General features: G+C 47.8%; 1 protein-coding gene across 1 annotated transcript in view; it reads left to right on the top strand.

Annotated features, from left to right (window-relative positions):
* The window catches only part of MAP3K19 (mitogen-activated protein kinase kinase kinase 19), a 97,463-nt gene extending 79,242 nt beyond the window's left edge, over positions 1-18,221 (top strand). Inside the window, exon 13 of the mRNA XM_066575140.1 lies at positions 15,481-18,221. Coding sequence (XP_066431237.1) covers positions 15,481-15,547 — 67 coding nt within the window. The 3' untranslated portion in view covers positions 15,548-18,221. The remainder of the gene's footprint in view (positions 1-15,480) is intronic.
* Positions 18,222-25,259: the final 7,038 nt, after the last annotated feature.

Below are 25,259 nucleotides of genomic sequence, written 5' to 3'. Positions count from 1 at the left end.
TAAGATTATTTTTAATAAAGGATGGCACCGAAAATATATAAGAAAAATCATCAAAAACTCATAAAAAATATGTTTCACTCTGTCACTTTCTGAGGACTCATCTACCGTCCAGGTCCCAGGCAGTGGGCGGCTGTGAAGCGAAGACACAACGGCTCTGCCTTCACAGCGCCCGGTGACTGAGCCGAGAGTAATGGCAGCAGCGCTGGGCACAAGAGGGCAAACATTAAGACCTAAAAGAAAGATTTATGAATGAACTGCCGGCGCTAGAGAGGAGCGCAGCTGCAGCGCCCCCTGCAGGTAGAGCGGGATTGTACAAAAACCAGACAGAACAGAAGAATAAAACCTTTGGTGCAGTTACTGTTCCATGCAGTATGCGCCCCCTAGAGGTGTCTGCTGGAAAGACTTACCTGGAGTAACGGGGGTGGAAGCATCATGGAGGACAGGGACACCAATGCTTCAAGATCATCTGAGGGGAAAGAAAAGGAAAGGTTCAGTGATGGCGCTCGGCGGGGAGGTCATGTGGTTACCGGACTACCCCGCTCCAGTAATGCTGCGGCCCCACCGATGTCACAGCTAATCAGGTGACCGCCGCAGCCTCCCCAACTCCGGGCAGCACGGCACTCAGGGTGTGAGCGCTCTCATTGGCTGCAGAGGTCAACTGATTATCTGTGGCATCATCAGTGGGACCACAGCTGGCTGCTGGCGGTGGAGGTCCGTCAACTGCAGCCCTATAAAAGGGGGTCTAGTAACCAGAGACCCCCTGCAAGAGGATTCCGAGCAAATACTTTATACCAAGGAACAGTTCCACCAATCTATTGCCTCTACGTAAAGTAAAGCCGCCTTCACATCTCCGTCGCAGATCCCCTACAAACCCGGAAGAAATAGCGCTGCGTGCCGGGCAGCTGAGCGGAAACCAGACAGCCCCCATTATAGTCCTTGGGGTCTGTTCAGTAATAAGACGGATCAAGTCGGCTGCAGGGATTCCCTCTCCTGCTCCCCAAAGGGAACCCCCAACCCCTATGTGACAGAAGCCGAACCACAGTCTTGTAGAGCCAGTGAGATGTGATCCTTGAGGGTCTGTCGGCCGAGACCCCCACTAATCACTGAAAGGAATGGGCAGAATCCGTCAGCCCTGTGACCGCTACTAGCGGCAGCCGGGCGGCTCGTAGACTTCTGACACCACCACAGCGCTCCTGCAATGACTGGGGGTCTCAGCACCCGGAGCCCCACTGATGAATGACCGACACATTGCTATCATGTTTCTAAAGTTTTACAAGTGCAGGTACTCTATTACAGTCTGTCAGCTGGAACTTGTAGTCCACCCCGCCGGCATCATGTTGTGGAGCTGGACTGATATGTAGTTTAATGGGTGAAGATGCAGTAGAACTCGTGTTTTATGTATTTATATACCGAGCCAGCGGGCGGCGCTAGTGGGCCAGCGGGCGGAGCTAGCGGGCCAGCGGGCGGAGCTACCGCAGGTTTTCGGAATAAGCAATTGGTGAACAGAAGTGGGAAGCGGCGCTTAGCGAGGTTTACGCATCCCGTAAGAGGAGACATAGTAAGAGACAAGTGGGCGGGGCCTCAGTGCGCAGCTTTACTGCCATGTCCCCACTAACTTTTCTGCCGCTCTTACCAGCCAATCAAACAGACATCCGTCTTCTGTCACTGAGCGCTGCCGGCCACCACCTGAGACACTGCTCCACCCACTTGCCAAAAGACCTTATGGGGTTAAGAGAATGGTAAAAGAATCACCTTCCATCATTGCGGAGACCCCAACCTGTCCCAAATCTGAGGGTCCCGTGTTGCCCCCCCCCCCCCCGCAGTGAAGCGGACACTGTCGGCTGCCACTACATGCATCAGAAGAATGTGTGACATCCCTGGGGGGGTTGACAGGAGGAAGGACAGAGGAGCCCTCCTCTCAGAGGGCCTCATTGGTGGTTCTGGAACAACATCCTATTCTACAGCTGCCCACAACGCGGACCCCGAAGCGCGGCTGCTTGACGCCCTCGGAGCCACATTCCTCCAAACAAACGGGTTTTCTGCTGCAACAACACAGGATTTTAGTATTTTAACCAAATTGTGATTCTGGCCAAAGATAAACTATAACAAACCCCAACCCACCCCCCTCCTCGTCTCTAGATATCTGCAGGGGTCTTAAAGGGGTCCGCGTGCTACAGAAGCGGGTGCAATACAATGCTTGGATAGAAGATGTAATACGTGCCAGCATAGAGGCTCTAGTACCCTGTTGTACCACCTCTAGCTTGGATACAAGATGTGATACAGGCAGGCGTTGAGGCTCTAGTACCCTGTTGTACCGCCTCTAGCTTGGATACAAGAGGTTTTATGGGCAGGCATGGAGGCTCTAGTACCCTGCTGCCTCTTTGAAGCCGCCATGAGAGGAACACGTGGCTGCAGGATGTCCTGAACATATCACTGAGCAGTCATTGTCCCTCGTACCACCACTGGGGTGACCGACTGTCGTATGCGATGACCCACAGACCTCACCCCGAGGTCGCCAGACCTAAAAATAGCCGCCAGCGCCCAAACTAAACCTGGAATCATTGTTAAAGACAACCTGATTCCCCCTCATAGCGTCCAGTTTCATCATTCATAACATCACTGCAAACGGAGGGGATGGTGGGGATCAGAGGCTGTACATGTAATGGGGGCCACAGTGGGGGTCAGGGGCCGTACATGTAATGGGGGCCACGGTGGGGTTCAAAGGGCATATATGTCTTTAAAAGTGGATAGAACATCAACTGATCTTCCCTGTGCTATTGGGGGAATGAAAGAATACAGGCTATCTATAAGCAGAGAGATGGTGAGGGAACACTTGGCTAACTTACATAAATTCAAGTCTCAAGGTCCAGATGAATTACATCCTAGCATACTAAAGGAAGCAGCGGAGGTAATTGCTAAACCACTCGCCTGAATCTGTGAAAACTCATGGAGAAAAGGAGAAGTCCCAGGAGACTGGAAAAGGGAAAATGTTGTCCCTATCTTCAAAAAAGGGAAGAAGGAGGAGGATCCAGGAAAATACAGGCCTGTGAGCCTGACTTCTATACCAGGAAAGATCTTTGAACATATTATTAACCAACATGTATGCAAGTACTTGGATGAGAATGGAGTAATTAACCAGAGCCAGCATGGGTTTGTAACAAACAAGTCATGCCAGACTAATCTAATGTCCTTCTATGACAGAATCACCGACTGGGTTGGTCAAGGAAATGCAGTGGATATAGTAGATCTTGACTTTAGTAAAGCATTTGACAAAGTATCTCATACCATACTTATTGGAAAAAATGACCAAATCTGGGATCAACAAGGCAACTGTTAGGTGGATTCACAACTGGCTGAGTGATCGTACTCAAAGAGTGGTCATAAATGGCTGCACATCCAAGGGGAAGAATGCATGAAATGGGGAACCACAAGGCTCTGTCCTGGGCCCAGTGTTGGTCAACATTGTTATAAATGATCTGGAGAAGGGAATTGTGGGAAACTGCGCAAATTTGCCGACGACACAAATCTAGGAGGGATAGCTAACACTAGGGAAGAGAGAGGATTCAGAAAGATCTAGAAAAGCTTGCACAGTGGTCGGCGACTAACAGAATGGTATTTAACAGAAGAAATGCAAAGTCCTACATCTGGGCAAGGAAAATGAAGAAAGCACATACAGAATGGGAGGAATTGGGCTAAGCAGCAGCACATGTGAAAAAGACATGGGTATACTAATAGATCATAGACTGAACATGAGCCAACAATGTGATGCAGCAGCCAAAAAGGCAAACACAATTCTGGGATGTATTAAGAGAAGCATAGAGTCCAGATCACGTGAGGTCATTATCCCCCTTTACTCTTCCTTAGTCAGCCCTCATCTGGAATACTGGGTCCAGTTCTGGGCATCCCACTTTATAAAAGACATAGACAAACTGCAGCAAGTTCAGAGAAGAGTTACCAAGATGGTGAACGGTCTGCAAATCATGTCCTATGAGGAACGGGTAAAGGATCTGGGAATGTTTAGCAGAAGAGAAGGCTGAGAGGAGACTTAATAGCGGTCTACAAATATCTGAAGGGCTGTCACAGTGCAGAGGGATCAGCCCTATTCTCATCAGCACAAGGAAAGACTAGAAGCAATGGGATGAAACTGAAAGGGAGGAGACACAGATTAGATATTAGACAGTGAGGGGATCCATGAGTGGAACAGGTTACCACGGGAAGTGTGGAGTTCTCCTTCAATTGAAATGTTCAAACAAAGGCTGGACAGACATCTATCTGGGATGATTTAGTAAATCCTGCACTGAGCAGGGGGTTGGACCGGATGACCCTGGAGGTCTCTTCCAACTCTACCATTCTATGATTTTATGCAATGGGGGCCGCGGTGGGGGTCAGAGGCTGTACATGTAATGGGGGCAACGGTGGGAGTCAGAGGCTGTACAGGTTATGGGGGCTGCGAGACCAAATGTCCGTCAGCCAACAGCCTGGAAATGGTCAAATGCTCCTCTGTACTGGTAGTCAATAAGGGGCGTCCTGAGCCCGGTCACCTTGTGCACCCCCTCACTCATCCACTAGTCCCAACACTTCTTAACATTCTGGTCAGATGCTCCTCTCTATTGGTGGTCTGTAGGGGTCATCCTGAGCCCGGTCACCTTGTGTGCCCCCATCCACTTGTTCCAACACCTCCTAACAGTCTGGTCAGATGCTCCTCTCTACTGATGGTCTGTAGGTGGCATCCTGAGCCCAGTCACTTTCTGTAACCTCACAAATCCACTGGTCCCAACACCTCCTAACACTCTGGTCAGATGCGCCTCTCTACTCGTGGTCTGTCGGGGGGGTCCTGAGCCTGGTCACCTTGTGTGCTCCCATCCACTGGTCCCAACACCCCTGAACACTCTGGTCAGACGCTCCTCTCTACTGTTGGTCTGTAGGGGGCATCCTGAGCCCGGTCACCTTGTATGCCCCCATCCACTTGTCCCAACACCCCTGAACACTCTGCTCAGACGCTCCTCTCTACTGTTGGTCTGTAGGGGGCATCCTGAACCCGGTCACCTTGTGTGCTCCCATCCACTGGTCCCAACACCCCTGAACACTCTGGTCAGACGCTCCTCTCTACTGTTGGTCTGTAGGGGGCATCCTGAGCCCGGTCACCTTGTATGCCCCCATCCACTGGTCCCAACACCCCTGAACACTCTGGTCAGACGCTCCTCTCTGCTGTTGGTCTGTAGGGGGCATCCTGAGCCCGGTCACCTTGTATGCCCCCATCCACTGGTCCCAACACCCCTGAACACTCTGGTCAGACGCTCCTCTCTACTGTTGGTCTGTAGGGGGCGTCCTGAGCCCGGTCACCTTGTGTGCTCCCATCCACTGGTCCCAACACCTCCTAACAGTCTGGTCAGATGCTCCTCTCTACTGGTGGTCTGTAGGGGGCATCCTGAGCCCGGTCACCTTGTGTGCCCTCAAACATCCACTGGTCCCAACACCTAACAGTATGGTCAGATGCTCCTCTCTATTGGTGGTCTGTCAGGGGGTCCTGACTCTGGTCACCTTGTGTGCCCTCACACATCCACTAGTCCCAACACCTCTTAACAGTCTCATCAGACGCTCCTCTCTACTGTTGGTCTGTAGGGCGCATCCTGAGCCCGGTCACCTGGTGTGCCTCTATCTACTGGTCCCAACACCCCCTAACAGTATATATTGCATATATTACATACATAGCCTCACACCAGTATATATTGCATATATTACATACATAGCCTCACACCAGTATATATTGCATATATTACAAACGTAGCCTCACACCAGTATATATTGCATATATTACATGCATAGCCTCACACCAGTATATATTGCATATATTACATGCATAGCCTCACACCAGTATATATTGCATATATTACATGCATAGCCTCACACCAGTATATATTGCATATATTACATGCATAGCCTCACACCAGTATATATTGCATATATTACATGCATAGCCTCACACCAGTATATATTGCATATATTACATGCATAGCCTCACACCAGTATATATTGCATATATTACATGCATAGCCTCACGCCGGTATATATTGTATATACTACATACGTAGCCTCACGCCGTTATATATTGCATATATTACATACATAGCCTCACACCAGTATATATTGCATATATTACATGCATAGCCTCACGCCGGTATATATTGCATATACTACATACGTAGCCTCACGCCGTTATATATTGCATATATTACATATGTAGCCTCACGCCAGTATATATTGCATATACTACATACATAGCTTCGCGCCGTTATATATTGCATATACTACATGCATAGCCTCACACCAGTATATATTGCATATATTACATATGTAGCCTCACGCCAGTATATATTGCATATACTACATACATAGCTTTGCGCCGTTATATATTGCATATACTACAGGCATAGCCTCACACCAGTATATATTGCATATATTACATATGTAGCCTCACGCCAGTATATATTGCATATACTACATACATAGCTTCGCGCCGTTATATATTGCATATACTACATGCATAGCCTCACGCCAGTATATATTGCATATACTACATACAGAGCATCACGCCGTTATATATTGCATATACTACATGCATAGCCTCACGCCGTTATATATTGCATATACTACATACATAGCTTCACGCCAGTATATATTGAATAGATTATATACAGGCCCTCGCACATTATATTTGTGTGTGTAAGCCCTCACTGACTAACTGGCAACGAATTCTCTAACTTCCCGGTGTCGTACAAACATGAAATTTAGCAGGAGCATTCTTTAGGTCCTAAATAGGAAAGGTAAAGGGCTCACAACTCCACACTGGGAAACAAAATGCTTGTTGCATCCATAAAAACACTAGTTCTTGATTAATTTGAGTCTGCTGATCCCAAATCTGAAATTAGTTTTTCTCTGTAAGCTACAGTTTTTTTTGCAATTCAAGATTTCATCTTAATGTAAAATTTTCTCCACTCGTCGGACATGCGCAGTAGAGCTTATAGGCCCGTGGACCATCCTGGAGTAGTTCGCGCATGTACAGTATCGCTGTGCTGTCAATGTACTTGTTGGGTGGTGGGGGGTTAGGAGGGTTGCACTGTCAATGTACTTGCTGGGGGGGGGGGCGTGCTGTCAATGCACTTGTGGGGGGAGGGGGGTTAGGTGGGTTGCGCTGTCAATGTTCTTGCTAGACGGCTGGTTGTCAATGTACTTGCGTGGGGGGTGGGCAGGCTGTCCTAGGGGGCAGGGGTGGGTGGGTGGGTTTGGGGAGTATTACTGGCGCAGCCTCAGACTCAGCCAGCCACCATACCCACCCACCTAATGTAATCCTGGCTGTGTAGGGAGGGGAGGAGGTAAGCTGTGACTATTGTGAATGGTCAGTTTGCTGACAAATAGTCGCCGTCGGGGGTTGGGGTTCTGATAACTAGTCGCCGCCGGGGGTCGCGGTGCTGACAACATAATGAAGTAGAATGTCTTCTTGGGCATCATCCTGCTGAGAATATAATAATGTATATAATACAGTAAATACTCTAAAACATATGATTGCATCAGAATTTGTCTACAATTTTGAAATAAGACAAATTAAAAACACTAATTTTAAGCATAAAATTTGTGCAAAACTCATTTAGATTCTATTAAGGCAAGAATGTGCATCTGTAGCTCGTGTGTTTGTGTACTTGCTGAGGACAATCTGGTTTGATGCTCCAGCAGTAGTCCACCATCATATTCCTGTCCCATCGCCCCTGATAACGCCCTTCCATCGTCTTCAGTTCTTGATGAAAGGGTTCCCCTGCTCATCACTAACAGCTCCAAGGTTTTTCGGGAATCTTACCAAGGTGACTGTTCAGGAAGTGAATCTTAAAGGGGTTCTGACATCAAAAAAAAAAATTGTACTCACCTTGCCTGGCCTGGCCCAATCGCCAGGCATGTCCCCTCCAGCCGGCATCTTCTTCTGTGCCTTTAAAGCAGAGCAGGAGCGGTCAAAAAGACCTCTCCCTGCTCTGGTCCGTCCGTCAGGCACTTCCGAGGTCAACGGACGGACCGCCACAGCAAGCACGTCACAAGCAGTGCTTGCTGTGGGCGGCCCGTCCGTCCGGCTGAACTCCGGAGTGCTGCGCATGCGCAGTGGAAACGCAGCCCGTGCTGACTCCTGTCAGAGGGCACCTCTCCACTGCGCATGCGCGCGATCCCGGAGCGGGGCGGCTCGTGCAGACAGAAGAGGAGGAACAGCGCCTGCCGGGAGATGACCCCCCCCGATGTCAACAACAACAGAAGAACAGGTAAGTATTATGTTTTTATGCTTTAGCAGCCATTAAACCGTGGGTTCCCTGGGTCCATTAGGCAGACCAGGGAACAATGGCTGCTAAAGCATAACAACATTATTCATGTCAGAACCCCTTTAACACTTCTATTACATCCAGTGTCGCGGAAAGCCAACATCATCCTTTGAACCAGAAGTTCATAGTTTTCTGCTTTTCTGTTGCCAAGGAAGTTCTTTGTAATCGCCACAAAAGACAGCCATGCTGCTTTCTCCTCCTTATTCATCTTCCTGGCAAATTCTTCGTGATGTATGAGGGTTTGAATTTGAGGTCGATCGAACACACCTGCTTTTATCTTCTCGAAAGACAAGGCAGGAGAAGCAGAAACAATATGTTGAAATCCCCCACTTTCTCTATTCAAATCCTTAACAAACTGCTTCATTAATCCAAGTTCGATGTGAAGCGGGGTGAAAATGTTCCTGCCTCGACTAACTATAGGTTCATTCACAATGTTTGGCATCCCTACTTCCAGAGGTTCACGTTTCGGCCACTCCTTCTGTGTCCAGTGTTTCTCCCGACCTCGGCTGTCCCACAAATACAGAAAGCAAGGATACTTTGTGAAACCTCTCTGTCGTCCAAGGAGGAAATTTACCATCTTAAAGATCCACACAAATGATCCAGTTATGCTCCTGATACTTCAGGAAGTTAAGCCGCTGCATAAACATTCCCGTTGTGTAAGAGAACACATTTCAGACTCCGTTTAGAGCCATCAAGATATAGCCGTCATTCTGTTGGACTGTAAGTAGTAACACCTGACCGGCTGAGAAGACTTCTGATGATATGGCAGTAAACAAAGTGTTTGTCTTCGGAAAAGAAGTCCACAAAGATGTGTTCACGCTTCCTGAAATGGGATACTTTATGACCGGTGAAGCACATTGTTTACTTGAAGCCTGGAGGCTAATAACTCAGCTGCTTTATTTGATAGGCCCAAATCCCTTACTAAGGCATTCAATTCCGGTTAGCTGAACAGGGGTTAATAATGTCAGAAGAAGATCCTTCAGATTCTACAACCATTTCCCCATGCATCTTATCAAAATCCCCTTGATCACATGTACACTGTCTTCATCCATAGAAGAGACAAAACCATTGAAAACTGGAAGCGGGAGTGTCAGAGTGGGGGATGGGTCATACTGCTGAAGGAATATTAGGATATGTGATCATGCGCCGTTTTTGTTTGCCGATGCCCTTTGTATTGGTCAGGCAGAAATGACAGTCATTGCTGTGGTCCTCGGGTTCACACCACACCATGGGAATACCAAAAACATGCCTTTGCATCTTCCTTTTGTCCAATCACGAAGCATTTCCTCACAATTATGACACACAATATGAGGAGCCCAATTCTTGTCTTGATCTCCAAGGGGAACTTGAAAATAGGCAATATATGCAAATGATGGAATATTGTGCCTTTGACGTTTTAATGTGTAGCAGCCACATCTATAACAGAAGGTGTCGGGACTATTCTTACATTTATGCCGACTCCAAGAAGCCGTGATTCAACCTAAAAAAAAAAAAACAAAATAACAGGGTGTTTATCAGAAAAGTTTTTACATTTAAAAACTACAATCATGTAAAAGCGAGGTTTGTAAAACATGAATTACCTTGTAGTGATGTTCCATCTAAGCGTCGTTGCCATTTAACTCCAATTTAAAAACCAATGAGTGCCATTAACTAACAAAAAAATTAAAATTGCATGAAAACTAGAACATGCACAAAAAAACGGGTTTCAGATTTGGAATCAGCGATGCACAAAAAAATAGAAATACTTCTAAAACCTCATGCAGTAGAAAATGAAAGAAAAAAATCGTTCTCTCGTGATTCAATGCTAAGTGCAAAAGTATTGGCGCCCCTATGTAATGTGCCTAATCTAATTTTCTAACTTTCCGCTGTCGCACAATCATAAAATTTGGCACGACTATTTAGGTCCTAAATAGGAAAAGTAAAGGGGTCACAACTTGATTATTCAATGCTACCTGCAAATGTATTGGCTCCCATATGTAATGTACCAAATCTAATTCTCTAACTTCCCTGTGTCCTATCAACATGAAATTTGGCGCGAGCATTCTTTAGGCCCTAAATGAGGAGAGTGGGAGGGGTGGTACATTCTGCAGAGGGACATCGGTACATGCAGCCTGAGGAGACTAACGCTTCTCTATGTGTATAAAGTAACCTTGACTTCATAACATTTTTCATGCGAACATCAGGTAAACACCTGTAACAAATTAACGCGGGCGAAGCTGGGTATATCAACTAGTCTTACATGTGGGACCTTGTGCCATTATACATTGCATATATTACATATGGCACATTTAACTTGAAGCCGAATCCTAATTTGTGTAGAGCCATTTTCAACATCTTCTGTAATGACACGGAGCTCACCAAGAACAGAGATAGCATCACTTATGTGATATCATCCTGAATACGATGCGAGATCTGTAGGTTGTGCTTCCAGTAACCCCTTCTATAGATCTTCTAAACACACACATCCACACCGGCGAAGATGCTCATCATGTCTCCACCACAAGCCACACATTTACACACTGCTGCTCCCAACTCACAAATCCTCTGAGAAAAAGTTCACGTCTGCTGTCTTCACCGCCCCTTTCACCTCATCTGCGTCATCGAAGACTGTTCTTCACTGGACCAAACAAGTGGAAGTTGGAGGGCGCCAGATGTGGGCTGTACAGTGGATGGGAACCACCGACTAGCCTCGTTTGCAGATGGTCCGATTTGTTGCCGGACAGGTATGTGGTCGCGGATCGACATAGTGAACGGTTTCAGATTCTTGTTAGTCTTCTTCCTCCTATGGCTTCTCTAAACTTATTGAGTGTCTCAGTGTGTTGCTCACTGCTCACAGTACGGCCAGATTCCAGACAGCCAAGTAGAATGGTGCCCTTGTCATCCCGAAAAATGGCCACCATGACTTTCCATGCTAATCGCTCTTAAACGTCAGACCTTGCAGAAGAGGTTCCATTTCATGGACGGATTCATTTCTGGATCATAAATGGTGCGCCAATGTTTTATCTCACCATCAGATCAGAAGCAAAAAGGTCTTCAAAAGTTTCCAGTAGATCAGAGCGATCTTTCATGCTTCTCTCCTTCAGATCAGGTGTTAACTGTTACGGTGCCCACTCTGCACACATGTTGCAATCTCCCAAATCTCCTACCATCTTCTGTATGGTATTTTGGCCACAGTCCAGTTGTGCAGGAAGCTCACGGATGGTGATTGGTCTCTCCACTCGATGATTCGTGTCCTTGGTCGCAAGTTGATGGTCTTCATTGCTGGTTTCGCCTCCTTTAAACTTCATCCACTGTGCACATTGCAGATATACTGCAAAAAATGGGGGAAACAATGATATGGGAACACGGAGGTATCCGACAAGACACAAGCAGTAGAGGACAATGATATCGATCTCCTTACACCATGTATTATGGCAAAAAACAACGAAATCTACTCAGTAAAGGTCTTCATTTTACACCGGATACCAATTTTAATTTTTTCAACACGTTGTTAAACATCAATAGGTTCGTTCGAAGCCTCACAGTGAAAAAATATTTTGCCAATGAAGATGCAACTCAGGTAAAATCTTCAGGAATTGGCGAGAGTGATAACATCTTGTCTGTGCAATGACTATATGGATAAAGGTGATAAAGAATCGTGGCTCTATTGGACTTGGAACGTCTGGAATAGGAGAACATTCCAACCCATGCTAATCATGACCCAATAACATTGATTTCCCCATGAATAATCCGGCATGTTCCCCCAGAAGTGCCAGACGCAAAGCCATGGACCATCTTCAGTTTGTTCTGGAACGCGAGCCAATTAAATTGGACGAATCAAATAACTGCAAAACGTATACAAACAACAACTGCAGAATCCAACAATAAGGAGGTCTGATAAAGGCGGCAAGATCGGGATTCTGGACACTGAACTGTACTCTGGCCAAATATATAAGACTCTGCCGCCTTCTGTAAAGTAAAATCCAGTCCTATTAGGGACTGTCTGCTAGGTTTGTCCAAACTATTGAAGGAAGGGCCTGAGGATGGAATCCTTATGGAAGAAGTGGTGGAATGTCTTTGAACAATCCATCATGGCCGTCCTAACGTACCCCAGGGGGGTTCCGCCTCCCTTGCGCCCCATTGTTGCAGATCGATGCACCCTGTGAGTGACTTAGCTGGTGGGTGGATATTCGTGCCCACCACGCCATGTGCCATACAGGCCATTACATTTAGATTCACAGTTATTATTCTTTACAACTTAAGGAGTTTATTTTGAAATGTACTTGATTTTTATTTAATTACAGTTTTTTTGTTTGATGACCGATCTCCTCCTTAGATTGCAGGAGCCCCGATGGGCTCTACATCCTCACCAGCCATCGCTATCCTTACCATCAGCTGGTGGGAACCATTTTTTCTGGTTGTAATGCGGTTTCCGGTCGCATGGTGTGGTATGCACGATATATTGATGACATCGTCATTATCTGGGACGATGAAGACGAAGAGGAAAATGCTAATTTGTCAACTTTGGCTGAATTTAATGAGCATCTTAATACTAATGAATTTAATCCTGAATTCACATACAGTCACCACAAAAGGGAAATCTCCTTATTGGATCTCACACTTGGAGACACAGCAAGTATAGCCACGTGTATACAGGAAGCCACATGGTAACATGACTCCACATGCCAGCAGTGCCCATCCTAGGCATGTTAATGCCATACCAACTGGAGAAATGGTGGGGGTAAAAAGAGCCCGCTCCACCCCCGAAGGATTTAATGCCTCAACAACATTCATTTGTGACCGGCGAGGAAGACGCGGCGGCGGTGATGCGTCTCTAACAGAAGCTTTGGTGACGGCTAACAGACGCACAGATTGTCTACAAGGGAAAAGGAAGAAACCTAAAATGGAAAAATAGCTTTTTTCAGCCCCATACAGAAGGGATTGTAAGGAGATTAGGGGCCTTCTTTCCATTTTCTTTCTATTTTAAAACAAGATGTTTCCCTTAATAATATTCTGGCTAAAAGGAGGGCTGCGCGGCCCGAAAGAACAAACAGCCCGTCTCCAATCCTAAAAAGGTGCCCTTCAGTGGATAAGCCATAAAGGGTCTTGTGGGATGCCAAGGTGGGGGGGGGGGGGGGGGGGTATAAAGTGCCCAGTCACACACTACGAACTGTAACCCTATATCATAGAATGTCGCAGGTGCGCTCTTACCTATGTGGGCCGCACCACACCAAAACTAAGAAGGGTCGGCCAACACCCCAGTGTTAACCCTTCTGCTGCTGCAGCCACTTTATCCAACAACTTCAGAGATGTAGAAAAGGTCAGGAACTGCAGAAAATTCGATGCTCAAACCCAAGTCTTAAAGAGACAGGCCCCCTGGATATTGACCCTCCGCACTCGGTCTCCAGAAGGTCTCCATGTCAGATCTGACCTTTTACATATTTATTGATGCAGGCGGGTTTTTCATATTAATACACGGTTTGCGTATAATTACATTCGCTGACGAGGTCGCACGCACTGGTTTCAGTAAGTTGTTTGACCTGTATATATATTTTTGCTGTCTTTTCTGATCTAGTAACATGTGGTGTCCACAGATGACACACTATGTAGTTACATTGTATCATTTGATGGAGCTGTAGTGTCAGTGCATACTGCTTTTCATGTATTGCATTCAGACATGATAGTATAGTAATGGTAGGTCAGTATATAATGAATCCCCGTCTGAACCATGAAGAGTTAAAAGCCAGCTGCTCTGTTTGATTTTAATGACACTTCCTATAAAAGGCGGTCATGTGCGTCGCTCACTGAGCTGATGAAGGCTCCAGCAGGAGTGGAAACACGTTCTCTGCTGGACTTTACCTGTGGATATCGAATGGCACACATGGAATAAAAAAAGCCTTTCCTTCTTCTATTGACACCTCGGCTTCCTTATTTTTCTCCTGTGTGTGTTCCTGTAAGCGCTCGGGTCGGGGCGGTGGCGCCGCGTCTCATGGATGGCCTGTGAAAGGCTCGGCTGGACCGCATGTGATGAGGCTAAAGTAGCGACCAACGTTCTAACTTCCATTTGTCATTGCTCGTCGGCCTTCTGTGGACGTCGGACAGCCGGCATCCGTACTGCGGGGCTCCAGCCTCTGACCACTCGTATCCCTCATATTTGTCCTATTTTGGCCATAAAGACAACGATTTTTAGGTATTTTTTAATCTCCATTTACAAAAGCTAGAACTTTTTATTTTTCTGCCGAGACGGCCGTATAAGGGGGAAAGCTTTTTTTGTTACTTTTTCACCTTTTATTTACGGTTTTTATTTTTTATGTCCCTTTACGAGACCTGAACCAAAGGAGCTGTGATGTCTATGATGTATCATCACTTAGAATAACCATCACAAGCCATGGCAGACCCACACATCATTGTCTGGTGTCCGGTTGCCATGGCATCCCATCGGCCCTCTGTGAATACATTGTGGAGGGCCGATAACGTCACAGAGGGCGCACTGCTCCAGGCCACGATCTACATTGATCAGTCACAGCCGGCTCCCACTTTTCGTAGGCACAGGTAAGCCTATAACATCCACAGGATGTACGTTAATGATCTGTGGTGTTAAATATCATGCGCCCAAGACAAACAAGTCACAAGGCATTAAGGGGTTAAATGGAATTAGCTAAATAGCCTAAATAGGTTGTTCAGTTGTAAGCCATTGATGGCCCATGCTCAGGCCGGGCCGTCAATAATACATCAGTGGGGGCTGGCCAACCCATACCCCCTTTGAAGAGCTATTTGTGCTCATGCACTGAGCTGATTTTTGCAGGAAGCAGCCAACCATGTTCTCTCTGTAGTGCCCAGGGTTGGTATTGCAGGCAAAGTTTCTATTCACTTCATAAGTAATACCGCATGTAATACCAAGCCTGACCACTACACTGGGAATGGAGCTTTCCACTTAACCACTGGGCTGATTTCTGCAGTTAAGTGCAAACAGCTAATCAAAAGGCGCCTGTGTGGCTGACCCTCACTACAAATGAGCTATCCTATAAATAGGCCATCAGTACATCACAAAGGCTTAAAATAACAGAAAGTCTGTTGCCTTGTAGTCCAGGCCTAAACTAGACTCCACTTGGAGCGCTAAAGCCATTTGTTTTTTCTTTGACAGGGATCAAGAGAGTCGGCCGTCCGCGGAGCAACTCCTGCAGCATCCTTTCCTGCACTGGACGATATAAACAACATTCGTGCCATCGGACTTCAGATTCTGGAAGATGACCCATCGCCTGCTTGTATCGCTACATAAACCACAGGCACGCAACACCAGCATTACATGGCCAGGCCAATGAAACAGAAAAGGCCACCAGCCAGGCATTCTTTATGGCTGCTACAAATCAAATGTCTCACTTTTACCAGTTAATCATCTCACCTAATTGAATTTAAAAGGGACACATATTGTGGGTTCAAATGGGAGGATTCAAAAAGATCTAGAAAAGCTTGCACAGTGGTCGGCGACTAACAGAATGGTATGTAACAAGGAGAAATGCAAAGTCCTACACCTGGGCAAGAAAAATGAAGAAAGCGCATACAGAATGGGAGGAATTGGGCTAAGCAGCAGCACATGTGAAAAAGACTTGGGTATACTACTAGATCATAGACTGAACATGAGTCAACAATGTGATGCAGCAGTCATAAAGGCAAACACAATTCTGGGATGTATTAAGAGAAGCATAGACTCTAGATCATGTGAGGTCATTATCCCCCTCTACTCTTTCTTAGTCAGACCTCATCTGGAATACTGGGTCCAGTTCTGGGCACCCCACTTTATAAAAGACAGACAAACTGGAGCAAGTTCAGAGGAGAGTAACCAAGATGGTGAGCGGTCTGCAAATCATGTCCTATGAGGAACGGCTAAAGGATCTGGGAATGTTTAGCAGAAGAGAAGGCTGAGAGGAGACTTAATAGCCGTCTACAAATATCTGAATGGCTGTCACAGTGCAGAGGGATCAGCCCTATTCTCATCTGTACAAGGAAAGACTAGAAGCAATGGGAGGAAACTGAAAGGGAGGAGACACAGATGAGATATTAGACAGTGAGGGGATCAATGAGTGGAACAGGTTGCCATGGGAGGTGGGTAGTTCTCCTTCAATGGAAGTCTTCAAACAAAGGCAGGACAAATATCTGTCTGGGAGGATTTAGTGATCCTGCACTGAGCAGGGGGTTGGACCCCGAAGGTCCTGATTACCCTAGAGAACTTGATAACCCCCAGAGGACCCGATGACCCTGGAGAACCCTTCCAACTCTATTGTTCTAGGATTCTATTCGAGATAAGCCAGATCAGCATGGAACTTGGAAGAGAACCCTTGATTCTTCGCAAAGGGGAAGGCGGGTCTTGTCGTTCCTATTTCCTTATTGGTGGAACCTTGTGACCCCCAATGTCATGTCAGAGGGCAAGCAAAGGTGGAGGCGTTCTAACTGGAAATATTCACTTTTTAACACCACTCTTAGTATCTACATTTCCCCTGCAGAGAGTTCAAGCAATGATATTCTACTGTCTGTACCCAATCATGTGGGGAAGGGGGAGCCTTGTCTGCACCCAACCAAGGGGGAACGTTATGTCCATACCCGACCATGGGGGGCCACCACCATACCTTTCTGTACCCAACTAAGGGAGGGGCATCTTGTCTGAGCCAGACTGCGGCGAGCCGCCATCTTACCTTGTCTGTACCCGACCGTGGGGGGTTGCCACCTTAGCTTGTCTGTACCCGACCGTGGGGGGTTGCCACCTTAGCTTGTCTGTACCCGACCGTGGGGGGTTGCCACCTTAGCTTGTCTGTACCCGACTGTGGGGGGTTGCCACCTTAGCTTGTCTGTACCCGACCGTGGGGGGTTGCCACCTTACCTTGTCTGTACTCGACCGTGGGGGGTTGCCACCTTGACTTGTCTGTACTCGACCGTGGGGGGTTGCCACCTTACCTTGTCTGTACTCGACCGTGGGGAGTTGCCACCCTGTCTTGTCTGTACCCGACCGTGGGGGGCCACCGCCATGTCTTGGCTGTATCCAACCGTTGGGGGGTGCCACCTTACCTTGTCTGTACCCGACCGTGGGGGGGTTGCCACCCTGTCTTGTCTGTACCTGACCATGGGGGTTGCCACCCTGTCTTGTCTGTACCTGACCATGGGGGTTGCCACCCTGTCTTGTCTGTACCTGACCATGGGGGTTGCCACCCTGTCTTGTCTGAACCCGACCGTGGGGGTTGCCACCCTGTCTTGTCTGAACCCGGCCGTGGGGGGCCACCGCCATGTCTTGGCTGTATCCAACCGTGTGGGGGCGCCACCTTGCCTTGGCTGTAAACGATCGTGGGGGGTCACCACCATGTCTTGGCTGTATCTGACCATTGGGGGCTGCCACCTTTTCTTGGCTGTAAATGACTCTGGAGGGTCCTCCATTTTGTCTAGACATGACCTATGCAAGGAGGGGAGGTGGTGAGCTGTGACTATTGTGAATGGTGGTTCCTGTGTTATCTATATATAGGTGTCTCCTCTCAGTGTAATCCTGTCTGTGCAGGGAGGGTAGGAGGTGAGCTGTAACTACTGTGAATGGTGGACACCGTATTATCTATATATAGGTGTCACCTCTCAGTGTAATCCTGTCTGTACAGAGAGGGGAGGAGGTGAGTTGTGACTATTGTGAATGGTGGATCCTGTGTTATCTATATACAGGTGTCTCCTCTCAGTGTAATCCAGTCTGTACAGGGAGGGGAGGAGGTAAGCTGTGACTATTGTGAATGATTTTTTTCAGTTTTTTTAGTTTTATTGGGGGTAAAATACTAAATAAATGTTAACATGTATAATTCTTTTTATTATTTAGTATATTTACACTAAAATAAAGTAGGGAGCGGGTTCCTGTTTTGCACGTTTTGATATATAATGTGTGGTTTTGGACGACAGGGTGCATACAGTGACGGCTTTGGGTTATGTTCTTTCTTATGTATATATTGCTGTATTCTGTAATTATGTTTTTTACCATCTCTGTCCCCCGTGTCGTCATATAAGACCTCTGGGGGAGTCACTTTTTTTTTATTTTGCATTTTCCCACTGCAGCTGGAGCACCCATAGGAGCCGCAGCCATAGGAGCCGCAGCCATAGGAGCCGCAGCCATAGGAGCCGCAGCCATAGGAGCCGCAGCCATAGGAGCCGCAGCCATAGGAGCCGCAGCCATAGGAGCCGCAGCCATAGGAGCCGCAGCCATAGGAGCCGCACCCATAGGAGCCCCAATTACAGGGAGAAACATCCCCTGTGGTGACATTAGTCACTGGCGGAGCTGGTCAGGGTCTAGTACAGTGTTGGCGAACCTATGGCACACCGAGCCCTTTCTGCCGGCACGCCTGCTGTTCGCTAGCATCACCCGCTCCTCCGCACTGCAGCCCAATGGGAGAGCTTCCTCCCCTGTCAGAGGTACAGGCGGGCAGTCCAAATCCAGCGCTGACGGCAGCCGGGGGTGAAGGGTATTGCCGGCACATGCTGTTATCTAGCAGCTCCTCGTCCCCGCCCCTCCGCACAGCAGCCAATCAGAGCGCTTCCTCCCCTGTCAGACGGAAGGCGGGCAATTCATATGCGGAGCCGACGGCAGCCGGCACTCAATGTGATTGCCCTGTGAGCGGGTGGAGCGGAGCTGGAGGGCAGCAGTAAGGAAAACCTGGGCGGAGGTTAAGAGGAAGACCAAGACGATAGCTGCCTGGGTGATGGAAGAGAGCAGCGCTTACTGCAAAGATACGGGCGTCATTAGTGCAAGATCCTGTAAGAAACACCTGAATGGGCAGAAGCTTCAGGAAGACATAACTGGCAGACGGGTGTCCCTGCCAAACCCTTCTCAGCTCACCAAGTGCCCGCTGCCCACATGAACACGGCCGTCCGCCTCCGGACTCCGCAGCAAATACTGCGCAGACACGCTGGGGGAAATCACGTCTCCAAGTCAACGAGCGGAAGTCAATTGCGACTTTTCACTCGCGGATGGAAAATCGCAGCATGTTGTATTTTGGCCAAACGCACATAGCGGATCTGCATTTCGGAGTCCACAGCGGGCGTCCACCTCCGGACTCCACAGCACATACCGCCCCATGGCATGCTGGGAAATACGTGGGATCACTTCCATTAACAGAAATTGCAATTTTCTGCTCGCAGAGGATAAACCGCAGCATGCAGCAATTCTGTGCGGGCCACGCACGGACGGCTTCCGGTGAAGTCAATGGAAGCAGTTTGTCCTGCGGCTATTCCGCAGTCATGATTGCAGAGTGGCCCCGGGACCCGTGTCCGCGCGGCATAATCTGTACTGCGCATACGTGCTGACACATCCGCTGTACAGATTATGAAGAATCCAGATAGGTACGCGGGGGCACCGGCCGGGCACAGGCTTGGATTCCGCTGCGGGATCTGACCCACCTGTGTGCAGGCGTCTCAAAGGTCACATTTAACCCCTTAATGACGCCGCCGCTTTTTTTCCCATTTTCGTTTTTTCCTCCCCCCTTTTAAAAAATCGTAACTCCTTTATTTCTCCATCGCCGTCGCTGTATGAGGGCTCGTTGTTTTTTGCGGGACGAGTTGTGTTTTTCAATGGTGCGAGTAAAATGAAAAAAAAATCTACATTCCGTCATCTTTCGCTGCGTTTTGATTCTACGGCGCACAAACTGCAACAACAATGACCTGTAACCTTACGGATCGGTACGATTGCCACAACACCAAACGAAGAGTTTATTTTTTCTGTATTTTTTTTTTCTTCAAACATTTAAATTTTTTTAAATTAAATAGCATTACATCATACTGCGATCTGACAGGCAGCCTATCAGGCCATCTCACACGGGAGGTGGGCGGACGGGACCCCCAAACATCGTTTGCAGGAATTTAAAAGTTGCTGTCGATTGCAGCTATTGCCCGTGGGTGTCAGCTGTAGTAAACAGCTGAGGCCCGCGCTGTATGAAGAGAGGTGGCCCGCGGTCTCTCTTCATACATACCCCGCACCTGCGTGACCTAAATGTACGTTATGTAGCAGGAAGGGGTTAATAAGCACACTGTAACAATACCGGTGGGGTCACACGGAGGGGTATTCTGCAACATTTACAGTATTGGCAAAGTGGACAAGAAAATCTCGCCCACAAGCTGCGGAAACAACCCAAAAACATGTGCGAAACTGCCTTGTGGAGCGGAATGTAACCGCGGAGGTCAGGGTTATCGCGGTCTTTGTTACAAAGTTCACCCCCCTCCATGACGGCTCCACCCACTGGTGGGTTTTTAACGCTGCGATTATCAATGGGACTTTCTAATGTTAAAAACGCATCACAGGTCGGCGCTTTGTGATTTTAGTGTGATGCGTTTTTAACATTAGGAAGTCCCAGTGACAATAGCGTTACAAAAAAACTGTGATATCACAACGTTAAAAAACGCAAGGTGGTGGGGGCCCTAAGCCTACCTTATCTCTGCCTTCATGGGGGCCCTAAGCCTACCTTATCTCTGCCTTCATGGGGGCCCTAAGCCTACCTTATCTCTGCCTTCATGGGGGCCCTAAGCCTACCTTATCTCTGCCTTCATGGGGGCCCTAAGCCTACCTTATCTCTGCCTTCATGGGGGCCCTAAGCCTACCTTATCTCTGCCTTCATGGGGGCCCTAAGCCTACCTTATCTCTGCCTTCATGGGGGCCCTAAGCCTACCTTATCTCTGCCTTCATGGGGGCCCTAAGCCTACCTTATCTCTGCCTTCATGGGGGCCCTAAGCCTACCTTATCTCTGCCTTCATGGGGGCCCTAAGCCTACCTTATCTCTGCCTTCATGGGGGCCCTAAGCCTACCTTATCTCTGCCTTCATGGGGGCCCTAAGCCACCTTATCTCTGCCTCCATGGGGGCCCTAAGTCACCTTATCTCTGCCTACACAACTGAGCTGAAGACCAGAGTTGGGCATTTAGGGTGAAAACAGATGGCCGTATGCGCACCTCCGCTCACCAGCACGGGGCGCAGTTGCGCCTGAATGAGGGCCTTTCTTCCCCTTTGCGGGTCATTCACACTCCGCACCAGAGCGCAGGAGTTGGAAAAAAACTGTGGGACAATAGGCATTGCCCGATCTTCCCGTACGATGTGTTTACTACAGAGCAGGGCTAATCTTTTCTCGGCCAAAGTATTAAAGGGCAAGTAAAGAACTAGTTAAAACAAAACCACTGAAATCCATCGGCTTCAGTGTTTTTATTTGTCCCGTTATATGGCCGTGATTATTACAGCAGCATAAGGGGGGAAACCACGTGCGCCTAAGAACTACCCCTAAGGGTTAAACAGGAGGCCATATGTGCAATTATGCTCGCCACTACAAAGCAGAGTTGCGCATGAACCATTTTTTTAAAATCAGGCCGTTCAAACTCCTCTGAATCCGCCCTTCCGGTTACATTGCCGTGTTGGCACTTTGCAATAAATAAGTCGGTGTTGGGTTGCAAATTGGGCCCTCGGTCTCTAAAAGGTTCGCCATCACTGGTCTAGTATGACCCTCCAGTTCTGCTGTAGCAGGGAATCCCGGCGGTCACATGACCCCTAACCACTCCTACCCCCGTAGTGAAAGCTACACTTTTACTTTCACTTTCGAGTACACAGCACTCATTAAGCACTGTGTACTCTGAGAAGGAAAAGGCAGAAAGGGTTAAAACCCCGTCCTGCCTTCTCCCCTGGGTTATCAGCTGTCACCAACAGCTGATAACCCGTCCTGCCCCTTATTGATTGCAGAGGGCAGGAGGCTTAAAGCCCTGCCGTAATTTTACTATCAGCGGGGTTTTAAGCCCAGGCGCCATATATTTACCGTGCCTGGTCCTTAATGCGTTAAGCGCTAACATTTCTAACATTTCTGGTTGCTTTCACTTCCCAGTAGGGGGAGCTCAGTAGCTTATTGCATGCAATTTCAGTATGAACTTCAGTATGTAAATTGTATGTTATAAGCGCCCTCTAGTGGTGACTGCAAGAAACCAAAAGGTCTTCATTTCTCAACACTGGAGATTTGGATCTCTGCCCACTAAACAAAGCTCTGTTGTAAAATCACTCAGCGCAGAATTTTGGACACAGATGTACTAAATGGTGTATACAGGGTGGATATTTACTTCCCATCCTCAGCCTCTTTATATGGGAAGCTCTACAGGTCAGTAATGAAGGTTCAGCTACACTGCATGCGGGTGAAATGCACAGTGATGCCGCAGTACAACGCACCGATTGGGTTGCAAAATTGATTTTTGGCAAGGTGAGTTATAGAGCGTCTGCACTTCCCTTCTAGTGTCAGGTCACAAATCTATGGGCCGTCATTCAGTAAACCACTTAGATGCCACAGTCACAATTATTGCAGCATGTAAGAGGTTAAACAGAAAGACTTCTTTCTGGGCCATCAACACAGCAGTCTGAGTGCCGTAACACAACCGGACTCCCAAGATGGCCGCCTGATGCAGCACGGGACAAAGGGATAAGCTGCAGAATGACTGCCACAAGCGGGGGTCCTGCAGTTACTAGACTTTCCAAAGACATATTCCCATATCAAGCCAGAGAGGCGAGATGAGGTCTAGAACTGAAATAAGCCCTTCGCAGAATAGAGGCGGGGTGCCGGCCGTACAGGGGACACACACACTCCGTCTGACTAGTGGTGGCTACATCTCGCTGCGCCGCCATGATTACACGCCACTACACTTTCTCTACAGTCTGAGGAATTGTTCTGCGCACTCAGAATACTCGGTTTTCCTCACAAATTTTTCAAGACTGTTTCACATAAAAGGAACACAATTCAGTATTCTTTAATGTCGCCCCCCAATACGATGGTATAGATTGTGCAGGGAGAGGGGGTCTATTTGTATTGTGGTGCACATTTCACACGTTTCCCCACCAATATGGCGGTTAATGAGGAATATGGGAACCAGGAAGGATTAAAGAATGGATTCCTCTGGTTATAACGCTAGACACCAATCTATATACACACACTAGCTGATATACCCGGCTTCGCCCGAGTTAATTTGGTACTGGTGTTTATCTGCTGTTCACACGGAAATCTTATGAAGTCGTCGTTACTTTAGAGATACCGAGGAAAAACATATGTTCACCATTTTGCATAGTTCTCTGCGTTACCCAGGAAACACCACGTGGAGGTAACCATGCAACGTTTCCTTCATATAAAATGACATCAGGAAGTGAGAGAATTAGATTCCATACATAACATTTGGACGCTAATTCTTTTGCGCTAGAATTGAATAATCGAGTTGGGACCCATTAACTTTTCCCTTTTTTGGATATAATCTATGCTTGTGCCAAATTTCATGCTTCTACGACATCGGGAAGTTGGAGAATTAGTGGCGAGTCAGTCAGTGAGTGAGTAAATGAGGGCTTTCGTCATATATATAGTAACGACGACTTCATAAGATTTTCCGTGTGAACAGCAGATAAACACCAGTACCAAATTAACTCGGGCGAAGTCGGGTATATCAGCTAGTTCTATATGAAGGGATGTCCAAGCATGAAACTTCCCGACCGTCTGCAGTGCTTGGAGGGGGATTGTTTCCATCCGATATATAACTCTAGAATAGGCTTCTGGTTGGGTGACCGATACAGATGGAATACCACCATCACTAAGGGTGGGATACCCTGTGACCATGAATTCATGAGGGACCGGGTCTGGCCATGATATCCAACTTCTACAATCCCCGACAAATAAGGCGGATATTTAACTCCCCTAGTGGTTTAGGCTACTGGTTATAATTGACCATCTGGGCCGATGCAATGGTGGCCACTGTGGTCCAATAGCATGGACCGTCTGAAGTTAGTAACACTTCAATAGCATTTTTCGATATGAAGCTCCCCATTATGCTGGAGGAAAGTATCACATCAGCCCTTTTTCGTAAGAGTTCGGCCACAAACAATTTATTGAAGTGGAATAGTTTCCATCCTTATTCACTAAAACGAGAGATCGCCAAAGGGCAATGTCTTCGTATTAGAAAAGATTGTTCCGAGGAGTCTTAAAGAAAGTAAGAAATTAACAGATTTATAAAAAAGAAACTACGTAAAAGACTTCATCGATGAAGCAAGAGATCAGCCGAGGAAACAAAGAGCTGGCCTATGAACACCTCGACGGAGAGAAGACCCTCCTGAATTGTGGGTAATAGGGGGGTATAACACGGGCATCATACAAGTCAGAGAAACTCTCAAGAACTATTGGGAGATCCTTGAGAGAGACTTGAGGGATTTAATTCCGGAAAGTCCAAAAATAAGCTTTAGGCCACCTGCAGACGGGCGGGTCGGATCCGGCAGTGAGAATTCTCGCCGCGGGACCGGACCCGAGCGCCTGCAGAGAGCAGCGCGTACTCACCCGCGCCCTGCAGCTCCGGATCTTTCATGTGCCGGCTGCCGGCGCATGCGCAGACCGGAGCCGGCGGGCGGTGAGTGAAGTTTCTGTGCGGGGCTCGCACAGAAATAGGGCATGCCGCGGTTTGTTTGCCGCGCAAGATTTAGTGCGGCCAAACCGCGGCCGTCTGCATAGGATTGCGTTTGTTAACGCAATCCTATGCAGGTTCCAGCAGCGGAAATCCCACGGGAAATCCCACCTGTCTGCAGGCGGCCTTAGGGATAAATTGGTAAAAAGCCATCTATCACCCCGGCAGGGCACACTTGGTTCAACTCAACCAATCGGGGAATTGTGTTCCTTTTATGTGAAACAGTCTTGGAAAATTTGTGAGGGAAACCGAGTATTCTGAGTGCGCAGAACAATTCCTCAGACTGTAGAGAAAGTGTAGCGGCGTGTAATCATGGAGACGCAGCGAGGGACACTGGATGTAGCCACCACTAGTCAGACGGAGATGTGTGTGTCCCCTGTACGGACGGCACCCAGGCTTCAAATTGTGTAAAATGAATACATACTTGCCAACGACAGAGGCCCCCGTCTGCTGCTGCAGCC

The sequence above is a fragment of the Eleutherodactylus coqui genome, chromosome 8, assembly GCF_035609145.1.
Source record: "Eleutherodactylus coqui strain aEleCoq1 chromosome 8, aEleCoq1.hap1, whole genome shotgun sequence".
Taxonomy (NCBI): domain Eukaryota; kingdom Metazoa; phylum Chordata; class Amphibia; order Anura; family Eleutherodactylidae; genus Eleutherodactylus; species Eleutherodactylus coqui.
This window is presented reverse-complemented; position numbering and strand designations above follow the sequence as displayed.